The sequence below is a fragment of the Suncus etruscus genome, chromosome 9 (genome assembly GCF_024139225.1).
Source record: "Suncus etruscus isolate mSunEtr1 chromosome 9, mSunEtr1.pri.cur, whole genome shotgun sequence".
In the NCBI taxonomy this organism is placed as follows: Eukaryota; Metazoa; Chordata; class Mammalia; order Eulipotyphla; family Soricidae; genus Suncus; species Suncus etruscus.
Genome location: NC_064856.1, coordinates 29,576,075 through 29,599,940, shown reverse-complemented (window position 1 = coordinate 29,599,940; position 23,866 = coordinate 29,576,075). Strand labels below are relative to the sequence as shown.

Below are 23,866 nucleotides of genomic sequence, written 5' to 3'. Positions count from 1 at the left end.
TCCTGAAGTTAAGGCCCCTAAGAAAAATAACCCGTAAAGGCAAAATTGTCCAATCCTCTGGGCACTACATTTAAATGACTTGGACATGTTTCATTCAAGGCTGATCATAGAGGTTATTTGTAAATGAAATAAAAAGGACATTAATTGTTAAAATCAGGAAAGTAAAATAAATCAAGTTGATTTTGCAAAATTCTGGAGGGGGATGAGTGTAAGACTGCAGCATATCACAGTCACTTTGTAACTTATTAAACTCACACAGATGCAGGTCATTTATTCTTGTTTCGTTGAAATATCTCCTTAGGTATGGGTGCTTCAAAGGCCAGTGGTATTCAGGAGGCTAACTGATCTCTGCTGTGTACTCAGGAATGACCATTGGCAGTTCTCAGTGGATCAGGGTATGGGAGGTTGGCCACATGCAAAGCAAAAACCTTACCTCCTGTACTCTCTGGCTCATTTGTTAGTTTTTTTAAAACATTATTTCCCCCTCCCGCTTTTAAAACGTTATTAATGTAAGGCTGATAGTATTAAATGACCTAATTTTAAGAACGAAAAGGGTTTTGGGGTTGTATTATAATTTATTTAGATTACACCTAGTGCCATTCAGATGTTACTCCATGCTCTGTGCCTAGAAATCACTCTTGGCAGGTTCAGGACCAGATGGCCTTGCTGGTTATTGAACCCAGGTTGACCTTATGCAAGGCAAATGCCCTACGTGCTATGTTATTGCTCTAGTCCTGCCTTTATATTTTTTTTAATTTATTTTTTGGTTTTTGGGTCACACCCGGCAGCGCTCAGGGATTAGTCCTGGCTCTATGCTCAGAAATCGCTCCTGGCAGGCTCGGGGGGGCCATATGGGATGCCGGAATTCGAACCATCATCCTTCTGCGTGAAAGGCAAACGCCTTGCCTCCATGCTATCTCTCCAGTCCCTACCTTTATATTTTAAAAAGGAAGACAGAAACTTGCCATAACTATCATTCATCAGATCTAAATTAACTTTCTATTTAATTAGATAAGCTTAAGCATATTTATATCTTTGATCTTTTTTTTCCCTGTGAAGTGGAGGCAGAGTCTAAATACAGTCTTAGGAAAGTAGATAGCAACATTTTAGAATCTGTATGTCATTCCCAAATTTGTTTTATTCTCTTAAGGGTGGAGTGTTTTCTGATTAGAATTTACAAACACATCACAACATCAAAACAAATAATCTTAATTTGTATGAGATGTTTCTGTATATCTAAATCAAGTTTGTTGAATATCTTTCATGAGAAGTAATTGGAATAAAATTTCTATTTGGATGACTTCCAAGTAATATGTTTAATTAAAATATGTTTAATATCTTAATTTATAATAAGATATTTTAAAATTGTAGTACTTATTCCCATCTTAAAGAACAGGTTTTTATTGAGTGCTGTGTAATGCTGACCAATAATATCTATTTTGGTGTTTGTAAAAACAAATAATGGTGTAAAGGGTTAAATTATGAAGATAATGTCAAGGTCTTTTAAATCAGGGCCATAAGAAATGTTCAAGGTCCAAGTGACATATGACAGTCAACATCAGGTTTCATGAATTGAGAGCTCACAATTTTCATTTATAGGTGTTTACAGTACAGCTAACACTTGGAGATCAGAACTGGGAAGCTGAAGGAACTAGTATTAAAAAAGCCCAACACACAGCTGCTGCCAAAGCTTTGGAAGGAACAAAATTTCCTAAACCTATAGTCCGCCCTTTTCGTAGCGAAGGAAGGAATCCAGGTATTATGCGTGGGCCAAGACAGGTTCCTTTCAAAAGTGTGTCTAGAGGTACCCTTTTAGTATGTGTATGAATTCTTTCTTAACTAACTTGTTAATTTTGAAAGCACAGATTCTGCACTACCAGTGGCAAACGCTTATCTTTTCAGAACACTTAACCTCCTCTGAAGCAGTGGTTCCCAATCTAAGGACTCTGGCATCTCAGTCTAAATAGGTGGTCATGGGACATAGGCTGGTCACCACAAGATTTCGAAGATTTTAGAGAAGCTAAATTCAAAGACATTTTCTCCCATGGGGAAGGTGGTACAGATTGCTTAAGAATGTAGATCTTAGCTGGAATTGCTTCAATTCAGTGTGGTACTATTAATTAGAACATGTTGATCAGAAACTTGATTGTCAGTCCTGTCTCCCAATCACTTAAAATAAAAAAAGAATTATTGTCACTTAAATCAATATAAGAAGATAATAGCTTTCAAACAAGGGACTGAGCAGGGAGAATGTAATACAAGAAGAGTCTGGTGAAAGGTTGGGAACCACTGGCTGAGGTGGGGTAGTGGTTAGCTAACTTTTCTAGCAGAGTGACCCTTGTTCACAAAGGCATCCCAGGGATGCAGGAGCAAATCTGGGGAGATCCTGGTCATACATTTCTCTTGCTTTGGCTTTCTTCTTCATCAGTATTTTTTTTTTTTTTTGACCATTCCAGAGGTGCTCAGGACTTACTCTTGGCTCTGTGCTCAGGGGTCACTTTTGTCAGGGCTCAGAGGGCCATATGGGGTGCCAGGGATTGAACCCAAATCGCCTGCATGCAAGGCAAGTGCCCTACCCGCTGTACTATTGGCTCCACCCCCACCATAGCTTTTGCTTTCTATATGGTATTCTTCAAATTTACTACCTACTGCAGATAACTTATGGGTCAGAGCTTCTCTTAAAATGATTCAGGGTGTATATTAAAAACACAGCAATAGGAATTATGTAAAAAATATATAATTCTGGAGTTGGCAAGAAAGAGGTTGGTTATTCATGTGACCCTCTGATTTTTCAGACCCAATGATATTTGTATAAAATTGCTCTTGCACTAAATTTATTCCAACAAGTTATAATAGAATCAACTCATTTTTATTTTCCTCTGCATACATCCTTACAAGGCATTTGGAAGTGTTTTTGTTTTTTTTTTTAATTTGTGTGTGTGCATTTAAATTTAACTTTGCCATTGCTAGTGTTGTTCTGTGTTTGATATGAAAGTGTTGTTTTTAAATGTGATTGTGCACTGACAACTAATCTTTTGAGACTGATTTTCTTAAATGGTTTTCAAGGGTTTATGAACTGGGTAAATTAAGAGGGGGGAAAATGGGAATGAAAAGTATATGCCACTTCCAAAAGTTGGTCATTCTGATATCATATCCTAAGATGTACTTGCTCCTATTGCAGAACTCTTGTCCTAATGAATATTACTGTAGATCAGATAAATCCCATTATAAATATTGAAACTAGAAATAACTCAGTATTTTGTGAGCCTTGTCTGCATTTTCCAAAATTTATTCATCTCTGCCCATTGGTTCTGAACCTCTCCTTACAGCACACATGCTGTTGTGTTGTGGGTCTTTTGTTATGATTCGTTTTCTCTGAACTTCTGGGCAAGAATTGTTCCTCTCAAACTTAGCTTTCGGTCTTGCACCCAAGTACAACAGTTTTATAAATGCAGTTTTATAAAATAGTTTGTTTCAAGCATACTTGTGATTGTAAGCTAATAACATAAACTAGAAAGTCAGTACAACTTAAGTGACTTTGGTTAAGTATTTCCAGACAATAAATACTTTGGGTAGGCTTTTGGGATTTTGTAATCACAGAATTTGATGTGTACTGGAATTTCTGACAGTTGGAATGTATTGTTTTTACTGATAACATCTGTGTTAAATTGTTCCTTCTAAACTATAACCCTTACAGCTTATTTTATTGACTATCAGTAACTAGAAATCATAGCAAATTGTAAGATATTGTGATCCGATGCCCAGGGATGAAATCTTTAGACCCTTTCATAGACTGTATCATGAATTTAATTAGTAAAGATCATGCTTTTTTTTTTTTAATTTTAGAAAGATTATCATTCTCATGTCAGGAAAAAACAAAAAAACAAAAAACAAAGCAGTTCTTTGCTTTTCTTTGTTGCAGAAAGCATAACCCCTACTGTAGAGCTAAATGCATTGTGCATGAAACTTGGAAAAAAACCAATGTATAAGCCTGTTGACCCTTATTCCCGGATGCAGTCCACCTATAACTACAACATGAGAGGAGGTGCTTATCCGCCAAGGTAAAGTATACCTGCCAAAAGAAATAATCTTTCATGTGTAGTAATGACATTTTAAGATGATGGAGTAGGAAGTTATTTGGTTCTCTTTGGGCCTGCTAAATATTAAAGTATATCTTAATTGGTATATTGGTCACTTTGAAATTGTGTCTTTTTTTTTTCCCTGAGCCACACCCGACAGCATTCGGGTTACTCTTGGCTCTGCACTCAGAAATCACTCCTGGTAGGCTCAGGGACTAAATAGGATGCTAGGGATCAAAGCTTGTTGGCTGCATTACAAGGCAAACTTCCTACCTGCTGTGCTATTTATTTCTCTGGGCCCTGTAATTGTGTTGATGTACTTGTTATTAATTGTTATTGATAACAATTGTTATTCTTGTTAATAGATATGAAACATACTTCCCTTTACATTTTCTTTTACTTTTTGGCTCACCTGGCTCTGCACTCCTGGCAGGCTCTAGGGACCATATGGGATGCCGGGAACCGAACCTGGGTCTGTTCCAGGTCTGCCGCATCCAAGGCAAATGCCTTACTGCTGTGCTATCTCTTCGGCCCCTCAAACATACTTCTCATTTAGCAATATAAGACAATTTTCTGGTTCAAGCAGTCAGGCCAAAGATCACTTTTTAAATGTTTTTTTTTGTTTGTTTGTTTTTGGTTTTTGGATCACACCCAGCAGCACTCAAGGGTTACCCCTGGCTCTATTCTCAGAAATTGCTCCTGGCAGGCTCGGGGGAACATATGGGATGCTGAGATTTGAACTACCATCCTGCATGCAAGGCAAACACCCTACCTCCTTGCCCGCTCCTGAAAAGATCACCTTTTCTTAAATTTATTTATTTATTTATTTATTTATTTATTTATTTATTTATTTATTTATTTATTTATTTATTTTGGTTTTTGGGCCACAACTGGTGATGCTCGGGGTTACTCCTGGCTATGCGCTCAGAAATCGCTCCTTGCTTGGGGGACCATATGGGATGCTGGGGATCGAACCAAGGTTCGTCCTGGATCAGCTGTGCAAGGTAAATGCCCTACCGTGTTACCGCTTTGGCCCCTAAAGATTACTCTTTTTTTTTATTAAATATATTTTTTATTTAAGTAACATGATCATATTTGGGTTACAGTCATAACCAGGACACCCCCTTCACCAGTGCAACATTACCCATCCCCTGCCTGTTTTCGAGACAGGCATTCTACTACAGTAATTTGTTTTTAAGTTCAGTAAGTTGTATTTTTTCCCTTAAAGGATAAGAGTAAAAAAATATAGTAAAGGTGTGATAGTGGCAATCGCCAATTTTTTTTTTTTTTTTTTGGTTTTTGGGTCATACCTGCAGGCTCAGGGGTTACTCCTGGCTCTATGCTCAGAAATCGCCCCCGGCAGGCAGGGAGGACTATATGGGATGCCGGGATTTGAACCACCGTCCTTCTGCATGGAAGGCAGACACCTTACCTTCATGCTATCTCTCCGGCCCCAAAGATTACCTTTTTTTTTTTGGTTTTTGGTTTTTGGGCCACGCCTGGTGATGCTCAGGGGTTATTCCTGGCTATTCGCTCAGAAGTCGCTCCTGGCTTGGGGGACCATATGGGACATATGTCCTAGCAAAGATTACCTTTTTAAAAGAAAAATAAATTTGTTTTCGTTTTTGTTTTCTTTTGGTTTTTTCGGGCCACACCTGTTTGATGCTCAGGGGTGTACTCCTGGCTAAGCGCTCAGAAATTGCCCCTGGCTTGGGGGGGGGGGGGACCATATGGGACGCCAGGGGATTGAACCCCGATCTCGATCTTTCCTTGGCTAGCGCTTGCAAGGCAGGTACCTTACCTCAAGCGCCACCTCGCCAGCCCCGGCTTGGGCTTATTCCTGGCTCTGCACTCAAGAGTTAACTTTTGGTAATGTTCAGGAATCAAATGGGATTGCCCACTCTATCTCTTCAGTCCTAAAGGAAAAAAAATGGCGGGGTTGGTTTGTCACCTCAGCGGAGCTCGGGTTACTCCTGGCTCTGAACTCGCAGAAATCTACCCTTGGCATGCTTGGGGAACCATATGGGATGCTGGCTATCGAACCTGGATAACCTGGGAAGCTGTATGCAAGGCAAATACTTTACCAGCAATGCTATTTATTGCTCTTTCCCCCTAAAGAAAAAACTTTTAAGTGAAATTGTTTATTCAAAGAAATTTTTTTTTGGGGATAGGGGCACACCCGGCAGCACTCAGGGGTTATTCCTGGCTCGACGCTCAGAAATCGCTCCTGGCAGGCTGAGGGACCATATGGGATGCTGGGATTTGAACCACTGTCCTTCTGCATGCAAGGCAAAGGTCCTACCTCTATGACATCTCTCCGGCCCCTATTTAAATAAATTTATTTAAGAATTGGGGGTAGAGTGCTGGAAAGATAGTATAATGGGTAGGAAGCTAGTCTTGCTTGAGGCTGATCTGGGTTTACTCACTGGTATCAGATGGTGTCCTAAGCTCAGCCTGGAGTAATACCTGAGTGTACAGCCAGAAGTGATTCCTGAACATCACCAGGTGTATGGCCTCAAAAAATTGAGAGCAATGCAGAGACGTTATACAGTGGTTAAGGCATTTGCCTTGCATGTGATTGACCTGGTTTTGGTTCCCCAACCCTGACTGGAGTGATCCCTGACTGCAGAGCCAGGAGTAAGGCCTAGGAAACCACCACCACCACCCCATCCAAAAAAAAAAAAAAAAAAAAAAAAACGGTGAAAGTCTCAGATATGGAAAGATTTTTCTGACTTTTTGAATTTTTGTGTTTGGCAGTACAGGTAAATTATTAATTGAAACCTGAAAATGCCATGCATTAAAAATCTACTGGCCATCATAAGACATTAATGGATTTTTAAAATTGATCAGAATGGAATCTTCATTTCCTTTCCCTTGTGGGAGGCTAAGAGCCATTTTGAAAAATGCCTACCCGTGAATGTAAACAAGACTGCTGGGCTATAAGCTGATGGAATTTTTAGAAATAAAGATTATTTCTGAAAGGTTTCTGCTTAAAGTTTCTTGTGATTGGGAAGATAGTAAATAGGGTAGAACATCTTCCTTGAATGCAGTCAGTACCCTGGCATCCTCATATGGTTCCCTGACCACTGCAAGGAATAATTCCTGAGTGAAAAACCAGTGAGCACAGCCCTGAATGGCCCAGCCTTTCCCTTCGAACTCCATAACACACACATATGCATACACCCAAAAATATTTCCCAGTACCTTGTTAAGGATATGGCCATGGCCCAAGTGGTAGAACACATGCTTTGCATGTTTGAGTTCCTGATTCAATCCAGGGCACCAGCTCCTGACAGTGCATGCCACTCCATACCCTCTCAGCACTGCTGAGTATAATCCCATGACAACAATAAAATGATAGCTCTCAGACTTCCCTAAAGAGGGAGCCATCTGGGGCCGGAGAGATAGCATGGAGGTAAGGTGTTTGCCTTTCATGCAGAAGGTCATTGGTTCGAATCCCGGCGTCCCATATGGTCCCCTGTGCCTGCCAGGAGCAATTTCTGAGCATGGAGCCAGGAGTAACCCCTGAGCACTGCCGGGTGTGACCCAAAAACCACAAAAAAAAAAAAAAAAAAAAAGAGGGAGCCATCTGGGATGCCAGGATTCGAACCATCATCTGTCTTAGGTCGGCTTCGTGCAAGGCTAACACCTTACTGCTGTGCTATCTCTCCAGCCCCTAAATCTCTGAATATATTGATTAGGATCATATGGGCAAGCAAACACTACTATGATCTGTACCCTTAATGAAGGAATTTACCTACGATGTATCAGTCTAATTTTCCTAATTTCCTGAATTTCAGGTACTTTTATCCATTTCCAGTACCACCATTACTTTACCAAGTTGAACTTTCTGTGGGAGGACAGCAATTTAATGGGAAAGGAAAGACAAGACAAGCTGCAAAACACGATGCTGCTGCAAAAGCTTTGAGGATTCTGCAGAATGAGCCCCCACCTGAGAGGCTAGAGGTAAGGCGAGAAGAGAGTTTGAGGCCCTTGCTATTTCTGTTAGTGTGAGGATGGAAGAGAGAACGACTTTTTGTATTGGGTGTTTCCTAAGATGCTCTGAGAACTGTCCTTAGTTTTTCCTTTTCTCCCCTCCCCTCCCCACCCAGACTCTCCTCTTCCCTTTTTGGCCCACCATAGTAATTTGTTCTGCTGTCTAAGATCATTCTGGTAATAGTTTGGTGCCATACAGTGTGCTGACATTTAATTCTTGGGTTTACCCATGAAAATATGTGCTCAGATACTTTCCTGACCCAAAATATATATTCATTTGTTCATTCGCTTATTAGGATTTTGGGGCCACACCCTGCAACACTAAGGGGGTGTTGTTGGCTCAGGGATCATTCCTGGCAGTGCTTGGGTAATCATATATGTGTGGTGCTTAAAATTGAACCAGGTAGGGGCTGGTGAGATAGCACAGCGGTAAGGCGTTTGCTTTAGATGCACAAGGAGCGATTTCTGAGCGTGGAGCCAGAAGTAACCCCTGAGCACTGCTGGGTGTGACCTAAAAACCAAAAAAAAAAAAAAAGAAAAGAAAATTAAATCAGGTAGCTGGAGAGATAGCACAGCAGTAGGGCATTTGCCTTGCAGATGGTGATTCGAATCCCAGCGTTCCATATGGTCCCCTGTGCCTGCCAGGAGCGATTTCTGAGTGCAGAGCCAGGAGTAACCCCTGAGTGTTGCTGGGTGTGACCCCAAAACCAAACCAAACCAAAACAAAACAACAACAACAAAAAAAACAGGTTTGGACACATGCAAAGTAAGCGACTAGTTCACTGGACTCCTAATTTTTTTTTTTTTTTGGTGAGTTACTTTGTACTTCTATTGTACCCTGTTACTTTTCTGACTCTTGCACCCTTTGTGTATGTGTGTGTGTTTGAGGCACACGAAGCAGTGCTCCAGGTTTACTCCTTTGCTCTTTTCTCAGAATTCAGTCCTAGTAGGGTTCAGGGACTATATGGGATGCCAGGGATTGAACTGGGGTCAGCTGCATACAAGGGAAATGCTCTGCTTGTTATCATCATAATACTGCTCACCGTTTTGTATGCTGTGCTGGCCGGATTTGCTTTTCTTTTTTGTGTGGTTCGGGATTGAATCTAGAGCCTCACACTTTGTTTTTTTTTTGTTGTTGTTTTTGGGTCCCTCTCAGTGGTGCTCAGGGGCTACTCTTGGCCATGCGCTCAGAAATCACTCCTGGCTCGGGGGACCATATGGGACTCCGGGGGATTCAACCAAGGTCCGTCCTTAGAAAGCAAGACAAATGCCCTACCCCAGGGCCTCACATTTCTTTTTTTTTTTTTTTTTTTTTGGTTTTTGGGCCACACCCGTTTGATGCTCAGGGGTTACTCCTGGCTATGTGCTCAGAAATCGCCCCTGGCTTGGGGGAACCATATGGGACGCCGGGGGATCGAACCGCGGTCCTTCCTTGGCTAGCGCTTGCAAGGCAGACACCTTACCTCCAGCGCCACCTACCCGGCCCCAGGGCCTCACATTTCTAAGCAAGTGTTCTCATAACTGGTGACTGAGTTTTAAAGAGCAGCATTCTAGAAGTCAGGATATGGAAGTAGCAGCTAAGCTTCTTAAGCTTCATGCCCAGAAATCAGCATAATCTGTTTTTTCTTACTCTATAGGTTTAACAGGCACAGACCCCATTTGCAACATTCTTTTTGTTGTTTAAACTTTAAAAAAATATTGATTACATCCAGATGTGATCAGGGCCTACTCTTTTCTTAGGGATCACCCTTCGTAGTACTTGGGAGAACATCTGGGGTGCCAGGGTCCCAACCTAAGGTTGGCCACATGCAGGGCAAGTGCTTTACCCACTGTACTATATCTCTGGTAATAAAAATGTCTTTAAATCATTTTATGTGTGCTCGTCAATTGCTTTTGTACTTTTCACAGTGTTGAGAATACCCCGTAATGAGAGACATTGAATTTGGAGTCATGTTTTATAACTACTGTTATCAGAAAAGAATTTGAGTCATTTGTGACTAAGTAGGAATATGGTATTTGGAAATTGGTGACTACCATTGAGAGACCAGAGTGTTAGTGAATAGTTTGGTAAAATAGTTCTGTTAACAAAAATCTGGAAGAAATCCACTGAACAGAAAATGTGATTTCATAAGATTCTGTTTAATCATAATAGGAAATGCCACCTGAAAATATTACTGGGTATAATTTTCGTTTTCCTTCTTTTTGTTTGTTTTTGGGCCACGCCTGGCTGTATCTAGGGTCTACTGGCTCTGCGTTCAGGAATCACTTCTGGCGGGCTCGGGACCATATGGGTGCCAGGGATTGAACCCAAGTCGGCTGCATGCAAGGCAAGTGCTTTACCCGCTGTACTCTCTTTGGTCCCTTTCCATTTTGCTTTTCAAGAAACAAATGTAAAAGAAAACAAGTTAATGAAGTTTAAAAGATTGTGTTTTTTTATTTCTTGTTTCTGGACCACATCTGGCAGTTAACTCCTTTCTCCGTGCTTTCACTCTGGGTAGTGCTGGCTAGTTGTGTGACTGGGGAGCCTGGGATTGAACCTGGGTTGACTGTGTTCATGGCAAGTGTCCTACCTTCAGTACTATTACTCCAGCACCAACACAAAAATAAAAATCCTGTGTACAGAGCTTGTCTATGGACATTGGACCCAATATCTGTTAGTAGTCGTGCACCTAAGTTGGCCTGTTTGTGACAGGGTGCTTGCTGAAGTCTTGTTGTATGTAGTTGAGGAGACCCACCAGAATGACAGCTCAGTCTGATGTCTGTGGCTTTACTTTCTTTGTTTTATGGGGTGTTTGGGCCACACTCAGTTTTGTTCACGATTTACTGCTGTATTTTTTTTGGGGGGGGGGGGGCATACCTGGCGTTGCTCAGGGATTACTCCTGGCTATCTGCTCAGAAACAGTTTCTGACCGGCACGGGGGACCATATGGGATGCCTGGGTTCGAACCAACCACCTTAGGTCCTGGATTGGCTACTAGCAAGGCAAACACCGCTGTGCTATCTCTTCCTGTGCTATCTCTTCGGCCCTGGTTTACTGCTGTCTTTGTGCTCACGGATCACTCCTGGAAATGCTTAGACCATATAGGATTCCAGGGATTGAACATAGATCATTTGTGTGTAAGGCAGACACCCTATCTGCTATTGGATCTCTCTTGCCGTCTGCTTTGTTTTTATTTTCCAGTGAAGTTACACTTTATATCAGAAATGATCTGGTACAATGAAAATATAATTCTCCAGACATCTGGCACTCATCTCAAGTGGTTGTGCACCTTTATGTCTGGGTTTGATCCCAGGCACTGCATGTGCCCTGTACTTCCCCACCTCATATGCCTGGATGTGGCCTTTACAGTAAAAACTAAGGACTAGTTTGTAATTCAGAAGATTTGTTTTGTTTTTGGGCCACACATGCCAGTGCTCAGCGGTAACTCCTGGTTCTATGCTCAGAAATTACTCCTGGCACATTTGGGGGACCATATGGGATGCCGGGGGAAACTGGGTTGGCCGCATGCAAGACAAACACCCTGTTGCGCTATTGTTCTGACCCCCATTCAGAGAATTAATGAAAATAAATGGATATGCTTCTCTGTGATATTTATTAAAATCTAAAAGGAGTGTAATCTTCATTTTGAATGTCTTATTTTACTTTGGTTTTATGCATAGTTATAGTGAAATATATATTAGTGAAATGTATATAAAATATATAGTGAAATATATGTATTTCTCTGTTCTTTCCAACTAGCAGTTGAGACAGTTGCTGAATGAGGTTGCTGGTATGAGGTTATCTATGTCACAATCGCCTGAAAAGTTAAAAGATTGAAAAGTGATTGTAATATAGTAGTTCTAAGGTGTCTTCTCTTTGTTTATGAACTTTTTTTTTGTGGGGGGAGGCACCTGGTAACGCTCAGGGGTTACTCCTGGCTATGCACTCAGAAATCTCCCTTAGCTTGGGAGAGACCATATGGGACACTGGGGAATCAAACCTCGGTTCGTCCTAGGTTAATGCGTGCAAGGCAAAAACACCCTATTGCCTGTGCCACTGCTCTGGCCCCTGTTCATGATTTTGCAGTAATTCTTAAGCATGGCTAGAAAGTTGAAGTCCCAGATTCTCAGTTAATTTTGTTTTCCAGCCACTCAATTTCCCCTTGACTTCTCTTTAGAAGTATTTCTGATAGTACTGGTCAGGGCAGGGGCAATCAGTACCTGGAGGACCAGTATTGGTTGTGTTGCATTAAAGCACTTTGGATGGGCTGGATGGTGGTGGATGGGGATGGAGGATGAGAGGTCTTTCTCCTCCAGCCCAGGACACGTGTCTCCAACCCTTCAGCTGGCGAGTCTGCAGCTTTCAGGGTAGCGGTGGGTAGAAAACTCACAGGCAGTCAGGGTTCAGGAAATATCAGCTTTATTCGTCCTCGGCCAACATGTGTGGCCTATTATCTTAAACCTATTTAAGCATGCTCTCCTCAACTTGCCCTGCATCTTAGCTTCTTTCAGCCATCTCTCCTCCTGCTGCCTCTATCCTCCCATCAATCCTCTAATCCATCCCTTCCTCGCCTTCAGGCCAAACTTTTTGAGACCTCCCCAAGATCCCTCCCAGAAATGGGCAGGTCTTTCTTGTAGGTAAGGTTACACAGAAAGAATGGGGGGGTGGGCTAAAAGGTTGTTCTGATCTGAGTTCGAGGTTAAGTGTGTTAATCTACTTTATTTTCACCGACTTTCATTCCTCTTCTTTGCCTCTATTCTTGTTGTTTGGAGTAGAGATCTTGTCTTTCAGAGAAGTGAATCTGTAACTAGGAGAAGGCTTTTTCTTTGGGGCTATATCAGATGCCTGGCATGCAGGAGGCCCTGTGTTCAATTCCTGTCATCATGTGACCTCATGAATACTCTGTGGGTGGTGGGTAGTTAAGACGGTAAAGGGAAATATTTAAATATTTAAAAGGTAAGTTAAAAAGACAACTAAGTTGTTTTTCCCTATAATGTATGAAAACTATAAGCTTTTTATTTTATTTTATTTTATTATTTTATTTTATTTTTTATTTTTTATTTTTTGGGTTTTTTTTTTTGGGGGGGGGGTCACACCCACAGTACTCAGGGGTTACTCCTGGCTCTATGCTCAGAAATCGCTCCTGGCAGGCTTGGGGGACCATATGGGATGCTGGGATTTGAACCACCATCCTTCTGCATGCAAGGCAAATGCCTTACCTCGATGCTATCTCTCCAACCTGAAAACTATAAGCTTTTTGTGAGGGTTTGGATTTTAGGCCACACAAGACAGTGCTTGGGTTTTTTCCTGGCTCTGTATTGAGGAATTACTCATGGTGGACAGAGGGATGCAGGTCAGCCATGTGCAAGGCCCAACCTGCTTCAGCCCACTACAAATATTTTTTATTTTTGGTTTTTGGGCCATACCCGGTGGTGTTCAGGGGTTACTCCTGGCTCTGTGCTCTGAGATCATTCCTGGTGGTGCTCCGGGAACCATATAGAATGCAGGGAACCCATACCGGGTCAGTTGTATGCAAGGCAAATTCCTACCTGTTTTGGCCCCTATAAGTATTTTTGTTTATTTGATTTTGGGCCATACCTGGTGGTGTAGGGGAGCATATGGATGCCAGTGATCAAATATGGGTTGGTGTCCACAAGACAAACACCTTTCCTGCTGTGCAATCCCTCTCGCCCCACATAAGCATTTTTTGGGGGTGTTCACACTTGGCAGCGCTCAGGGTTTTTTTCTGACTCTCTGCTCAGAAATTACTTCTGGCAGGCTCAGGGGACCATATGGGATGCCGGGATTCGAACCACCATTGGTCCTGGGTGGCCACTTGCAAGGCAAAATATCCTACCGTTGTCCTGGGGGCCTTTGTGTTTGTTTGCTTTTTTTAATTAGTAAAGTCTTTTTGTGTGTGTGTGTTTGTCAAGAGCTGACTTTCAATAGATTACAGTGAGAGACCCTAACCCAGAAGCAGGTCGTCTACGAATGGTTTAGCACCAGGTGCCCCATGAACGTGTGATGCGCGATGGGCGAGGGGGCGGCCACCGTTCCCGCCGCGCTTGGTTCCGAGATCAGCGGCCTTCCTTCCGCACCGGACCTCGGTCCCGACGCGCATAATTAGTAAAGTCTTAAGTTTTGTAGACTCGCAGTTTTTCCTATTATGAATGATGTAGAGAAGAAAGTTGTCAGGTCCATGATTATCTCTATGATGAGTTGTATAGCAATGTGTATGGCTAAATTTTTCACCTGATGGATGGTACTATATCCCAGCCAGTGTGGTGGGCGCAGCCTGTTAAAATACTTGTTGCTTCCCAGCCTTTTTGTATGGTGGCTCAAATCATTTTCTAGAACACAGCCAATAAAACCCATCATTTCTGTTACCTAGTAGGCTTGTCTAGTCTTGATGACAGGTATTATGCTGGGCTCTGCATGAAGCCAGCTGCTCTGTCCCTACACTAGATGAGTAGTGCCAATAGATATTAGTAATGATTTAAAAAATCACAGCCAATGCTGGAATGAAAAAGTAACAAGTATTATGCAAGTAAGTGTAAGACATTCCTTCCTGAGCTGGAGTGAGAATAAGATAAAGTTTAACTTGCACAGGCTGACATCGTCTTGATCCCTGGAACTGCATTTGGGTTCATGAGCTGAGAACTGCCAGGTATGGCCCAAAACAACAACAAAAAGTCCCCTTCTCATTAGAGAAGGTGATACATTCAAAATCTGCTCTGAGGGAGTCATTTTAGCTAAGACTGAAGATGATCAAAATATAATATGTGGGGAAAAGTTCATTCCCAAGCAGAAGTAGCAGCTTGTGCAAAGATCTTGAATTGAGCAAGCACTTTGAAAACAACAAGGATGAAGATTTTTGTTTGGGGACCATACCCTATTGGGATTTACTCCTGGCTCTGCACTCAGGAATTACTCCTGGTGTTGCTCAGGGGACCATATGGGATGCCAGAGATGGAAACCAGTAGGTTACATTCAGTGCAAGTGTGTTACCCACTGTGCTATCTCTCTGACCCCTTCAAAATAATTTTTAAAATAAAGGCTGAAGAGATGATGGTGTAGGGGTTAAGGCATTTGCCTTGAACATGGTTAGCTTGGGTAGTGGATATAGATATTACCAGAATACTGCCATGAGTGATCCTTGAGCACAGAGCCTGAGTAAGTCCCAAGAGGGTATGACCCCAGAAACAAAAACAAAAAAAGAATGAAAGGGAAAAGAAATAACTACAAGTAATAAAATAATTGCCATTATTGTATCACTCTCATGGGTTTATTGCATTGCTTAAATTGTGTTATTGCTAAAGAAGGCAGAGAAGATGGCTAGACACACAATCCTTTTTAATCTGTTTTTTGCTTTCATTGAATCCAGAGAGCAAATCATTATTTTTCTTTATCATTCCAAATAGCAAAGAGTAGAAACTTAATAGAGGAAACATTTTTTCCTATTAAATATGTTTTTATTAGGGATGGAGCGATCGCACAGTGGTAAGGCATTTGCTTTGCATGCGGCAACACATTACAAACCCGGTTCAAATCCCATATGGTCCTCAAGCCTGCCAGGAGCAACTTCTGAGCGCAGAGCCAGAAGTTACCCCTGAATGCCAGGTGTGACCCCAAAACCAAACCAAAACAAAACAGTTTTTATTGTCACATTGATTTATCCAGTTGTTTGTAATACAGTCATTTCAGGAATTAAATATTCCAACACCCATTCCCACCACCAGTGTGAGCTTCTCAATACCCTGGCCTGCCCCTTGGAGGCACAAACAAATTTACTTTATATTGTTACAATACTATGGCAAATAGAATTATGAGAATATAGATCAAAAAGTCAATTTGAAATGTCATATTTCTCTTGTGGTTTTCCTCAAGTCACTGAGGATTTACTGGGCTGGATGGTGCTAGGTGAGCTACTTTGTGACTGTTACCAAACTCACTGAGGTTGGTAGATTACTGTGTAACTTCCCTGTCATCGTTTGCTGTGATCCTACTGGGCTGACACTACTATGTAATTTTGAAGGTTTATTGTTCACCTAGGAAGTTGTGATTTCAGTGAATTAATGATGGAAACACTCTCCTTTTAGGTGAATGGAAGGGAGGCCGAAGAAGAAAATCTGAATAAATCTGAAATAAGTCAAGTATTTGAGATTGCACTTAAACGGAATCTTCCTGTGAATTTTGAGGTAAGTTTATTTTACATGTAGAACTCTGTATCAAAAATACTATTGTCTTTTACAGAATTACTTTTTTCTAAGTAACATTCAGATAGTGGCTGGAGAGATAGATAGCTGATAGGGCCCTTTTCTTGCACATGGACTATTTAGATTAGATCCCAGCACCATATATGATTCACCAAGTCCCTCCTGAAGTGATGCCTGAATGCAGAGACAGGAGAAATCCCTGAGCTCTACTGTGTGTGGCTTAGAAACAAATAAACAACAAAATAACATTTAATTAAATGTGAAACCCCAAATACTAACTTGAAGCTTTGCTTTTTATCAGAGCATTGTGTTATAATTCATCTTCTAGTTGACTTTCTCTGCTTTTCTCCTCTTGCCCCCTCTTTTTTGCTCTTCTCTTTCTCTACTCAGGATCAGACCCAGGGTCTTCGATATTCATGCACACATTCCACCACATTTCTGGTCCCTTCTAGTAGTCACTAGGGTGACCTAAATCTCTTGGCTGTCCACGGTGTCTTCACACTCCTTGAGTGGGCTGGAGAATGTGGGTTTTATTGTTACAGGTGTGCTCTTAGAGAGCAGTTGTATTGTTCCTTTAAGTCTGAAAGCATTCTTTACACCCCCCCCCCAACTTAGATTCTCCTTAAGTCATCCTAAAAATTCTGTCAGTTACTGTTTAAAAGATGAGAATTTGTTACCATCCACTTTCTCCTTCTAGTTTGCTCATTGTTAGCGGCTTTGGGGTCTAAAAAGTAGTTAATGGGTTATTTAGAAAAGAAAATGAGGTAAATTTAGTATGCAGTTTCCTTCAAAGGCATAGTTATGAGGCAGGAGGGGAATGTGGGGACTTTTATTTATTGGGGTCTTTTTTTTTTTTTTTTTTTTTTGGGTGGTTGTTTTTTGGGTCACACCCAGTGGTGCTCAGGGGTTTCTCCTGGCTCTGTGCTCAGAAGTCGCTCCTGGCAGTTCAAGGGACCATATGGGATGCTGGGAATTGAACCTGGGTCTGTCCCTTGTTGGTCATGTGCAAGGCAAACACCCTACCACTGTGCTATCGCTGTGGCCTCTATTTATTTGTGTTTAAAATGTTTTGCTTTGCTTCTGTGTTCTTGCTATCTGTCACACTCCTTGACCATGTAGGGCTGAACTTCATCCAAGCAAGATTTGTATGTACTCTACTTCTTCAGCCACATCCCTGGGCCTAAAATTTTCTATCTCTCACTTTGCTGCTGGAGTGACTGGGGGCCACACACATGCTTGACTATGTCACATCATGCTTAGGTGCTCCTAGCATGTGCTCCTGTATCTTTGCTCACATCTGCTTGGGAGGCAAGCTGCACTTCTATACCAGCATTTCTCTATGGGAGGCCTCTGTGGCCTAGATGTGGGGCTGTAGCCCAAGACTAGCAGAGGAAGGGAAAAAGGTGGGAGAGATTTCGAGGTGTTCCTCTGAACCGTCTCCAGAGTGTAGCTCTCGGTATTCCAGGCTATGCAACCAATTTGACTATAGAACCTCTGCTAATCGAACCACTCCCTGTGTCATCCCCAGGGTTTCAGAAATGACTGCTGGGTCTGCTCTTGGCTACATAATGCCCTGTTTGAGCTACAGAACTTTCTGGAAAGTTATTGAGAGATAACTATGTTAATATTTTTTCTCTTTGAGATTTGAAGGTTAAATTGCTTAATCATACTTCTGTTTTTGTTTTAAATTTGGATTTGGTACCTATGATCATAGGTAACAGAATAGTAGTAATGGGGAGAATTCGAGATGGGTGTAATAGTCCTAGAAAGGAAATTGTTAGTGCGCCCTCTGGTGGTTTCACATCTCCTATGTAAGCATTGAGCTTTTTAAAATAGCAAAGGCGTATATTAGCTTCCTTTACAATTTAGCAAGAGATGTTTTTCATTTTTATGTCTCTTGCAGTTGGATGACTAGTTGGCACAAATTGGATTCTCAGGTGCTCAGGATATATTTATTGAATAAGTGAACAGGACATTTGTTTTTTTGTTTCTTTACCCCAAACTTAGGTGAGAAAGATTTCCTGTTATTTTTTGTTTGTTTGTTTTTGGTTTTGGTTTTGGTTTTTGGGTCACACCCGGCAGTGCTCAGGGGTTATTCCTGGCTCCAGGTTCAGAAATTGCTCCTGGCAGGCACCGGGGACCATATGGGGCGCTGGGATTCGAACCGATGACCTCCTGCATGAAAGGCAAACGCCTTACCTCCATGCTATCTCTCCGGCCCCTGTTCTGTTTTTTTTTTTTTTTTAATAGTGAAATCTTGCCCCTTGAAGTACAAGTGTTTAGTAGAAGGTGGGAGCCTGGGGAATGTGCCTAAATAAGCACACGCATCTTGCATTTTGTGGTTCCTGGTTCTAGTCTTGGCCACTAATTTGTACATGCACATAAAGTATGTATATACATACATACATCTTCCCTAATACTGAAAAAAATGTATATAGCTTCAGGGTTTTGTTGTTTCTTGAAATTTTTAAGTTGGGCCAGACTAGTGGTGCAAGCAGTATGGCATCTGCCTTGCATGCACTAACCCAGGACAGACCACGAGTGGTTTGATGCTCCAGTGTCCCATATGGTCCCCCAAGCCAGGAGCGAGTTCTGAGCACATAGCCAGGAATAACCCCTGAATATTACTGGGTGTGGCCCAAAACAAAAAAATTCTTCTTCTTTTTTTTTTGTTTTTTTGGGCCACACCTGGTGGTGCTCAGGGGTTACTCCTGGCTGTCTGCTCAGAAATAGCTTCTGGCAGGCATGGGGGACCATATGGGACACCGGGATTCAAACCAACGACCTTTGGTCCTGAATCATTTGCTTGCAAGGTAAACACCGCTGTTCTATCTCTCCGGGCCCCCCCAAAAAATTTTTTTTAAGTCATACCCAGTGGTACTCGGGGGCTATTCCTTGGCTCTCTGCTCAGGAGTGACCCCTGGCAGTGCTCAGGGACCATATCTGGTATTGGATATTAGAAACAGGGTTGAAGTAGCTGCCATTTTTGGTGGGGGAAATTTGGGTCACATCTGGTGGTACTCAAGGGTTACTCCTGGCTCTGTGCTCAGAAATTGCTTCTGATATGCTTGGCTATATGGGATGCTGAGGATCGAACACGGGTCCATCCTGGTCAGCCACATGCAAAGTAAATGCCCCACCACTATGCTATTGCTCTGGCTCCACAGCCCCTTGTCTCCTGTAATATCTCTCAGCCCCCATCTTGGTTTTTTTTTTTTTTTTTTTCTGTTTAGGGGTGCTACATACTGCAAAGCTCAGTGGTGGGTCACTCCTAGTAGTGCTCATGCAGTGCCAGTGAGCAAACCTTTTATCCTCCACCCACGTATGTGTGCAAAGAATGTGTATAGCCTGGCTTCGAATAGAAAGTCTAATTTTAGTCTAAGGGCTTGTGCCCATTGGTAGCGCCTCAGATCACACTAAATGAATATATACTGGATCATGCTCCACCTGTGAGACTTCCTGCCTCTCTCTCTCTGCTCAGGGATCTCCGCCTCTGCTACATGCAAGGCAAGTGCCCTACAGCTGTACTATTTCTTGGCCCCAAATCTGTTACTCTTAAGCACACTTTTTTTTTCTTTCTGAATTTCCTTCCTTGATCTTGCTACTTTGAGTTCTCTCCGACTGTATCTTTGGCTTTTGTTATTTTGCTTAGGATGTGTCTTAGAGTCTTTAGTCTTGTGGTCTAACCCTTTTAGTTGGTACCTGTTGGACCTCATGAATCTGGATGCATGCTCTCCTCAACTCTGTGAATTTTTCACCCATGATTCCATAGGGTCTCACCTGGACAACATTCCCACCAGCAGTAAATAAGGCTTCCCCTTTTTCGGCCACATCCCTCCACACAGGTTGCTTCTGGTCTTTTTGATATGCGCTGTCCTCAGTGGTGTGAGACAATATCTTGATGTTGTCTTGATTGAGATAAATAAATGATGTTGAGAACTCTTCCCATATATGTAACATTCATCTTTTTTGGCTAAGTGTCCATTCATTTCCTCACCCCGTTTGTTTGTTTGTTCGTTTTGGGGTCACAACTGGCAGTGCTCAGGGGTCATTCTTGGCTCTATGCTCAGAAATCGCTCCTGGCAGACTCGGGGATTATATGGGATGCTGGGAGACCCAGGAAGCTCTTTAAATATTTTTGCTCTCCTTGGCTTTTTCTTCATTTTTGGGCTATACCTGGCAATGCTAGGGCTTAACTATTGGTAGTGCTGTGGGGCTATCATACGGTACTGGGATTGAACCAAGGTTGGTCGCATACAGGTCAAGTGCCCTACCCATTAATACTCCCCTTTTAACTTTTTTTTTTTTTTGTGGTTTTTGGGTCACACCCGGCAGTGCTCAGGGGTTATTACTGGCTCCAGGCTCAGAAATTGCTCCTGGCAGGCATGGGGGACCATATGGGACGCAGGGATTTGAACCGATGACCTCCTGCATGAAAGGCAAACACCTTACCTCCATACTATCTCTCCGGCCCCCCCTTTTAACATTTAGAACTTTCCATTCTTTCTATTGTTAGAATGACAGGGAGGTTATATAATCTTGGTTGTGATACCACAAACTGGGGGATTTTTAGTGTTTTTTGAGTTAATGGTTTTTAGCCCTTAGTGTGGTGGTGCTCAGGGTTTTCTCCAGGTTCATGTTTAGATCCCTCTGGGCTGTATTAAGAGAACCAGATGTAGTACTGGGGATCTAATTGAATGGGGGTTGGGGGACATACAAGGCTGGCTCATTTCCTCCCTGCTTTTTGTCTTCATCCCCCAGAGAGGTGGATTTCACATTAAAGAACTGGGGCGCATTATCATGAGGTTTTATTATTTTTTTCCTCCTGAAAGCTCATTTCCTTTTAACTCACATCTTCTGTTATTGCGCCTTTCATTTTGGTTTGTAATTGACTTCAGGATCTTGGTTGAGCTGTGTTTGTTGTTGTTGTTGTTGTTGTTATTTGTTTTTTTTTGTTTGTTTTGGGACACATCCGGAGGCACTCGGGAGTTTACTCCTGGCTCTGCGCTCAGAAATTGCTCCTGGCAGGCTCTGGGGGACCATATGGGATGCCGTGGTTGGAACAACTGTTCGTCTTACCACTTTGCTAGCTCTCTGGCCCTTTGGTTTAGTTTTTTGTTTTGTTTTTTTTTGGTTTTTGGGCCACACCCTGTGACGCTCAGGGGTTACTCCTGGCTATGCGCTCAGAAGTTGCTCCTGGCTTCTTGGGGGACCATATGGGACGCCGGGGGATCGAACCGCGGTCCGTCCTAGGCTAGCGCAGGCAAGGCAGGCACCTTACCTCCAGCGCCACCGCCCGGCCCCAAAGATAGCATTTTTATTTTGGTTTTGGTTTTGGTTTTTGGGCCACACCGGGCAGTGCTCAGAGGTTACTCCTGGCTGTCTGCTCAGAAATAGCTCCTGGCAGGCACGGGGGCCATATGGGACACCGGGATTCGAACCAACCACCTTTGGTCCTGGATTGGCTGCTTGCAAGGCAAACACGCTGTGCTATCTCTCCGGGCCAAAGTTTATACATTTTTTTTTTTTTTTTGGTTTTTTTTTTGGGCCACACCCGGTAACGCTCAGGGGTTACTCCTGGCTATGCGCTCAGAAGTTGCTCCTGGCTTGGGGGACCATATGGGACACCAGGGGATCGAACCGCGGTCCGTCCAAGGCTAGCGCAGGCAAGGCGGGCACCTTACCTTTAGCACCACCGCCCGGCCCTGGTTTAGTTTTTTTTAATGTGGATTATCTATTTACTTTTTGTGTGTGTTTTTGTGTTTGTTTTGGGGCCACACCAAGTGATGCTCTTGGGATACTTCTGACTTTTGCACTCAGGATACACTCTTGACACTTGGGGGAGCATATGGGATGCCAGGGATTGAACCCAGATTGGCCATGTGCAAGGCAAGCACTTCCCCAGCTATACTACTTCTCTGGCTCCAATATCTAGTTACTTTAGTGCGCGCGTGTGTGTTGGGTCACACTACTTCTCTGGCTTCAATATCTAGTTACTTTGTGTGTGTGTGTGTGTGTGTGTGTGTGTGTGTGTGTGGTCAGCGCTCAGGGGTTACTCCTGGCTCTGTGCTCAGAAATCGTTCCTGGCAGGCTCTGGGGACCATATGGGATGCCGGGATTCGAACCACCATCCTCCTGCATTTAAGGCAAACACCTTACCTCTGTGCTCTCTCTGGCCCCTAGTACTATTATTTTAAGGGCTTCTGAGGCTGGGGACATGGCTCATGTAGAACACTTGTACAGTATGATTGATACCTGGTTTTGATAAAAGATTTTTGAGTAGCTCAGTGGTAAAATCACTTACTTTACAAGTATAAAAACACAGTTTTTTGTGTTTGTTTTGGCTGTACCAGCACCACTCAGGGATGGCTCCTGATAGAGCTCTGGCGCCACATGTGGTGCCAGGGATTGACACTAGGTGTCAAGACACTATGCAAAGCAGTTGTCTTTGCTACTGTTTTATCTCTCTGGCCCACAAAGACAGATGTTTGATTCCTGGTGCCACCTATATGAGAGAGCTTTGCAGTTTGATGATGTGTTACAGGGTGAGTGTTCTCTGCTCACTGCTGCCTGATATATGTGATGCATGCCCTCCCACTAGGCACCACCACCTGTTGTGAGAGCTCAGTCAACCCATTACCACCCCACATGCCAGGTGTGACTTTGGTGTTGCTGTTTGTGACCTCTCACACCACAACCAAATGTTGAGTCTCTGATGCACTTGGATGCCTGAATTTTAATGACTTGGCTTGTATCTTTTCTGAGGTTAGTGGCAAAACTGGGCCATTGTTTACATGGTGGCACAGTGGTATGTGAGTGTGACTTTCCGAAGTGTAAGGAGTGGAAGGAGGCTGCCCACCCCCACTCTGAGAGTCCCAAGCCAGTGTACCTAGAATTTTTGTCATCTTAGTTGTGTCTGTAGAGATTAGTCAAGAAGCAGTAAATTTACATGGCTGTGCTGTGGTGTGGGGTGTGAGTGTGACTGATGGAGCTTTAGCAGGGCTCATGTTTGGTCTATCTCCTTCCCAAGGACACCCCAGAGTTTTCAGCCGAAAGACCTATGAGTTTCAGCAGCTTGGCTTGCATCTCTTTTGAGACTAATCAAGAAGTTGTGAAATTGATTTCTGAGCAGACAGCCAGGAGTAACCCCTGAGCACTGCTGGGTGTGGCCCAAAAACCAAAAAAAAAAAAAAGTTGTGAAATTGGACTGTTCAGGCCTTGATATTATTTGAAAGACATTTTAGGCACTGTGGTCTTATAGTACAGTGGTTGGGTTTCATGCATAAAATGTTCCAAAACCACACTTTTCAGCACTGTTTCCTTCCTGCTTCCATGATAAACTTCTTACTGAGGACCAGTACAAAGACATTTTTTTAACACAATAAAGGATGTATGCCATATGCACTCACAGTGTGTGCTGAAGAGCACTTTCAGTACTTAAGAGACTTCCTCACTCCCTTTATAGACGCATAGCAGCCTGTATTTAACAATCAAAGTCTTGGCTGGTGAAGTCTCATTCTGAAGAGCAGATATTAAACCTGACATCCTTATACTGCAAGTATTTTTGCTGGTTTTAGTGGATTGGGCTAAACTGAG

The 23,866-nt window shown here is 42.7% G+C and overlaps 1 protein-coding gene across 1 annotated transcript in view; it reads left to right on the top strand.

Moving 5' to 3' along the window:
* Positions 1-23,866, top strand: part of STAU1 (staufen double-stranded RNA binding protein 1) — a 41,803-nt gene that overhangs the window by 5,569 nt on the left and 12,368 nt on the right. The window contains exons 3-6 of the mRNA XM_049781366.1: positions 1,600-1,756; positions 3,923-4,061; positions 7,879-8,044; positions 16,154-16,252. Coding sequence (XP_049637323.1) covers positions 1,600-1,756; positions 3,923-4,061; positions 7,879-8,044; positions 16,154-16,252 — 561 coding nt within the window. The remainder of the gene's footprint in view (positions 1-1,599; positions 1,757-3,922; positions 4,062-7,878; positions 8,045-16,153; positions 16,253-23,866) is intronic.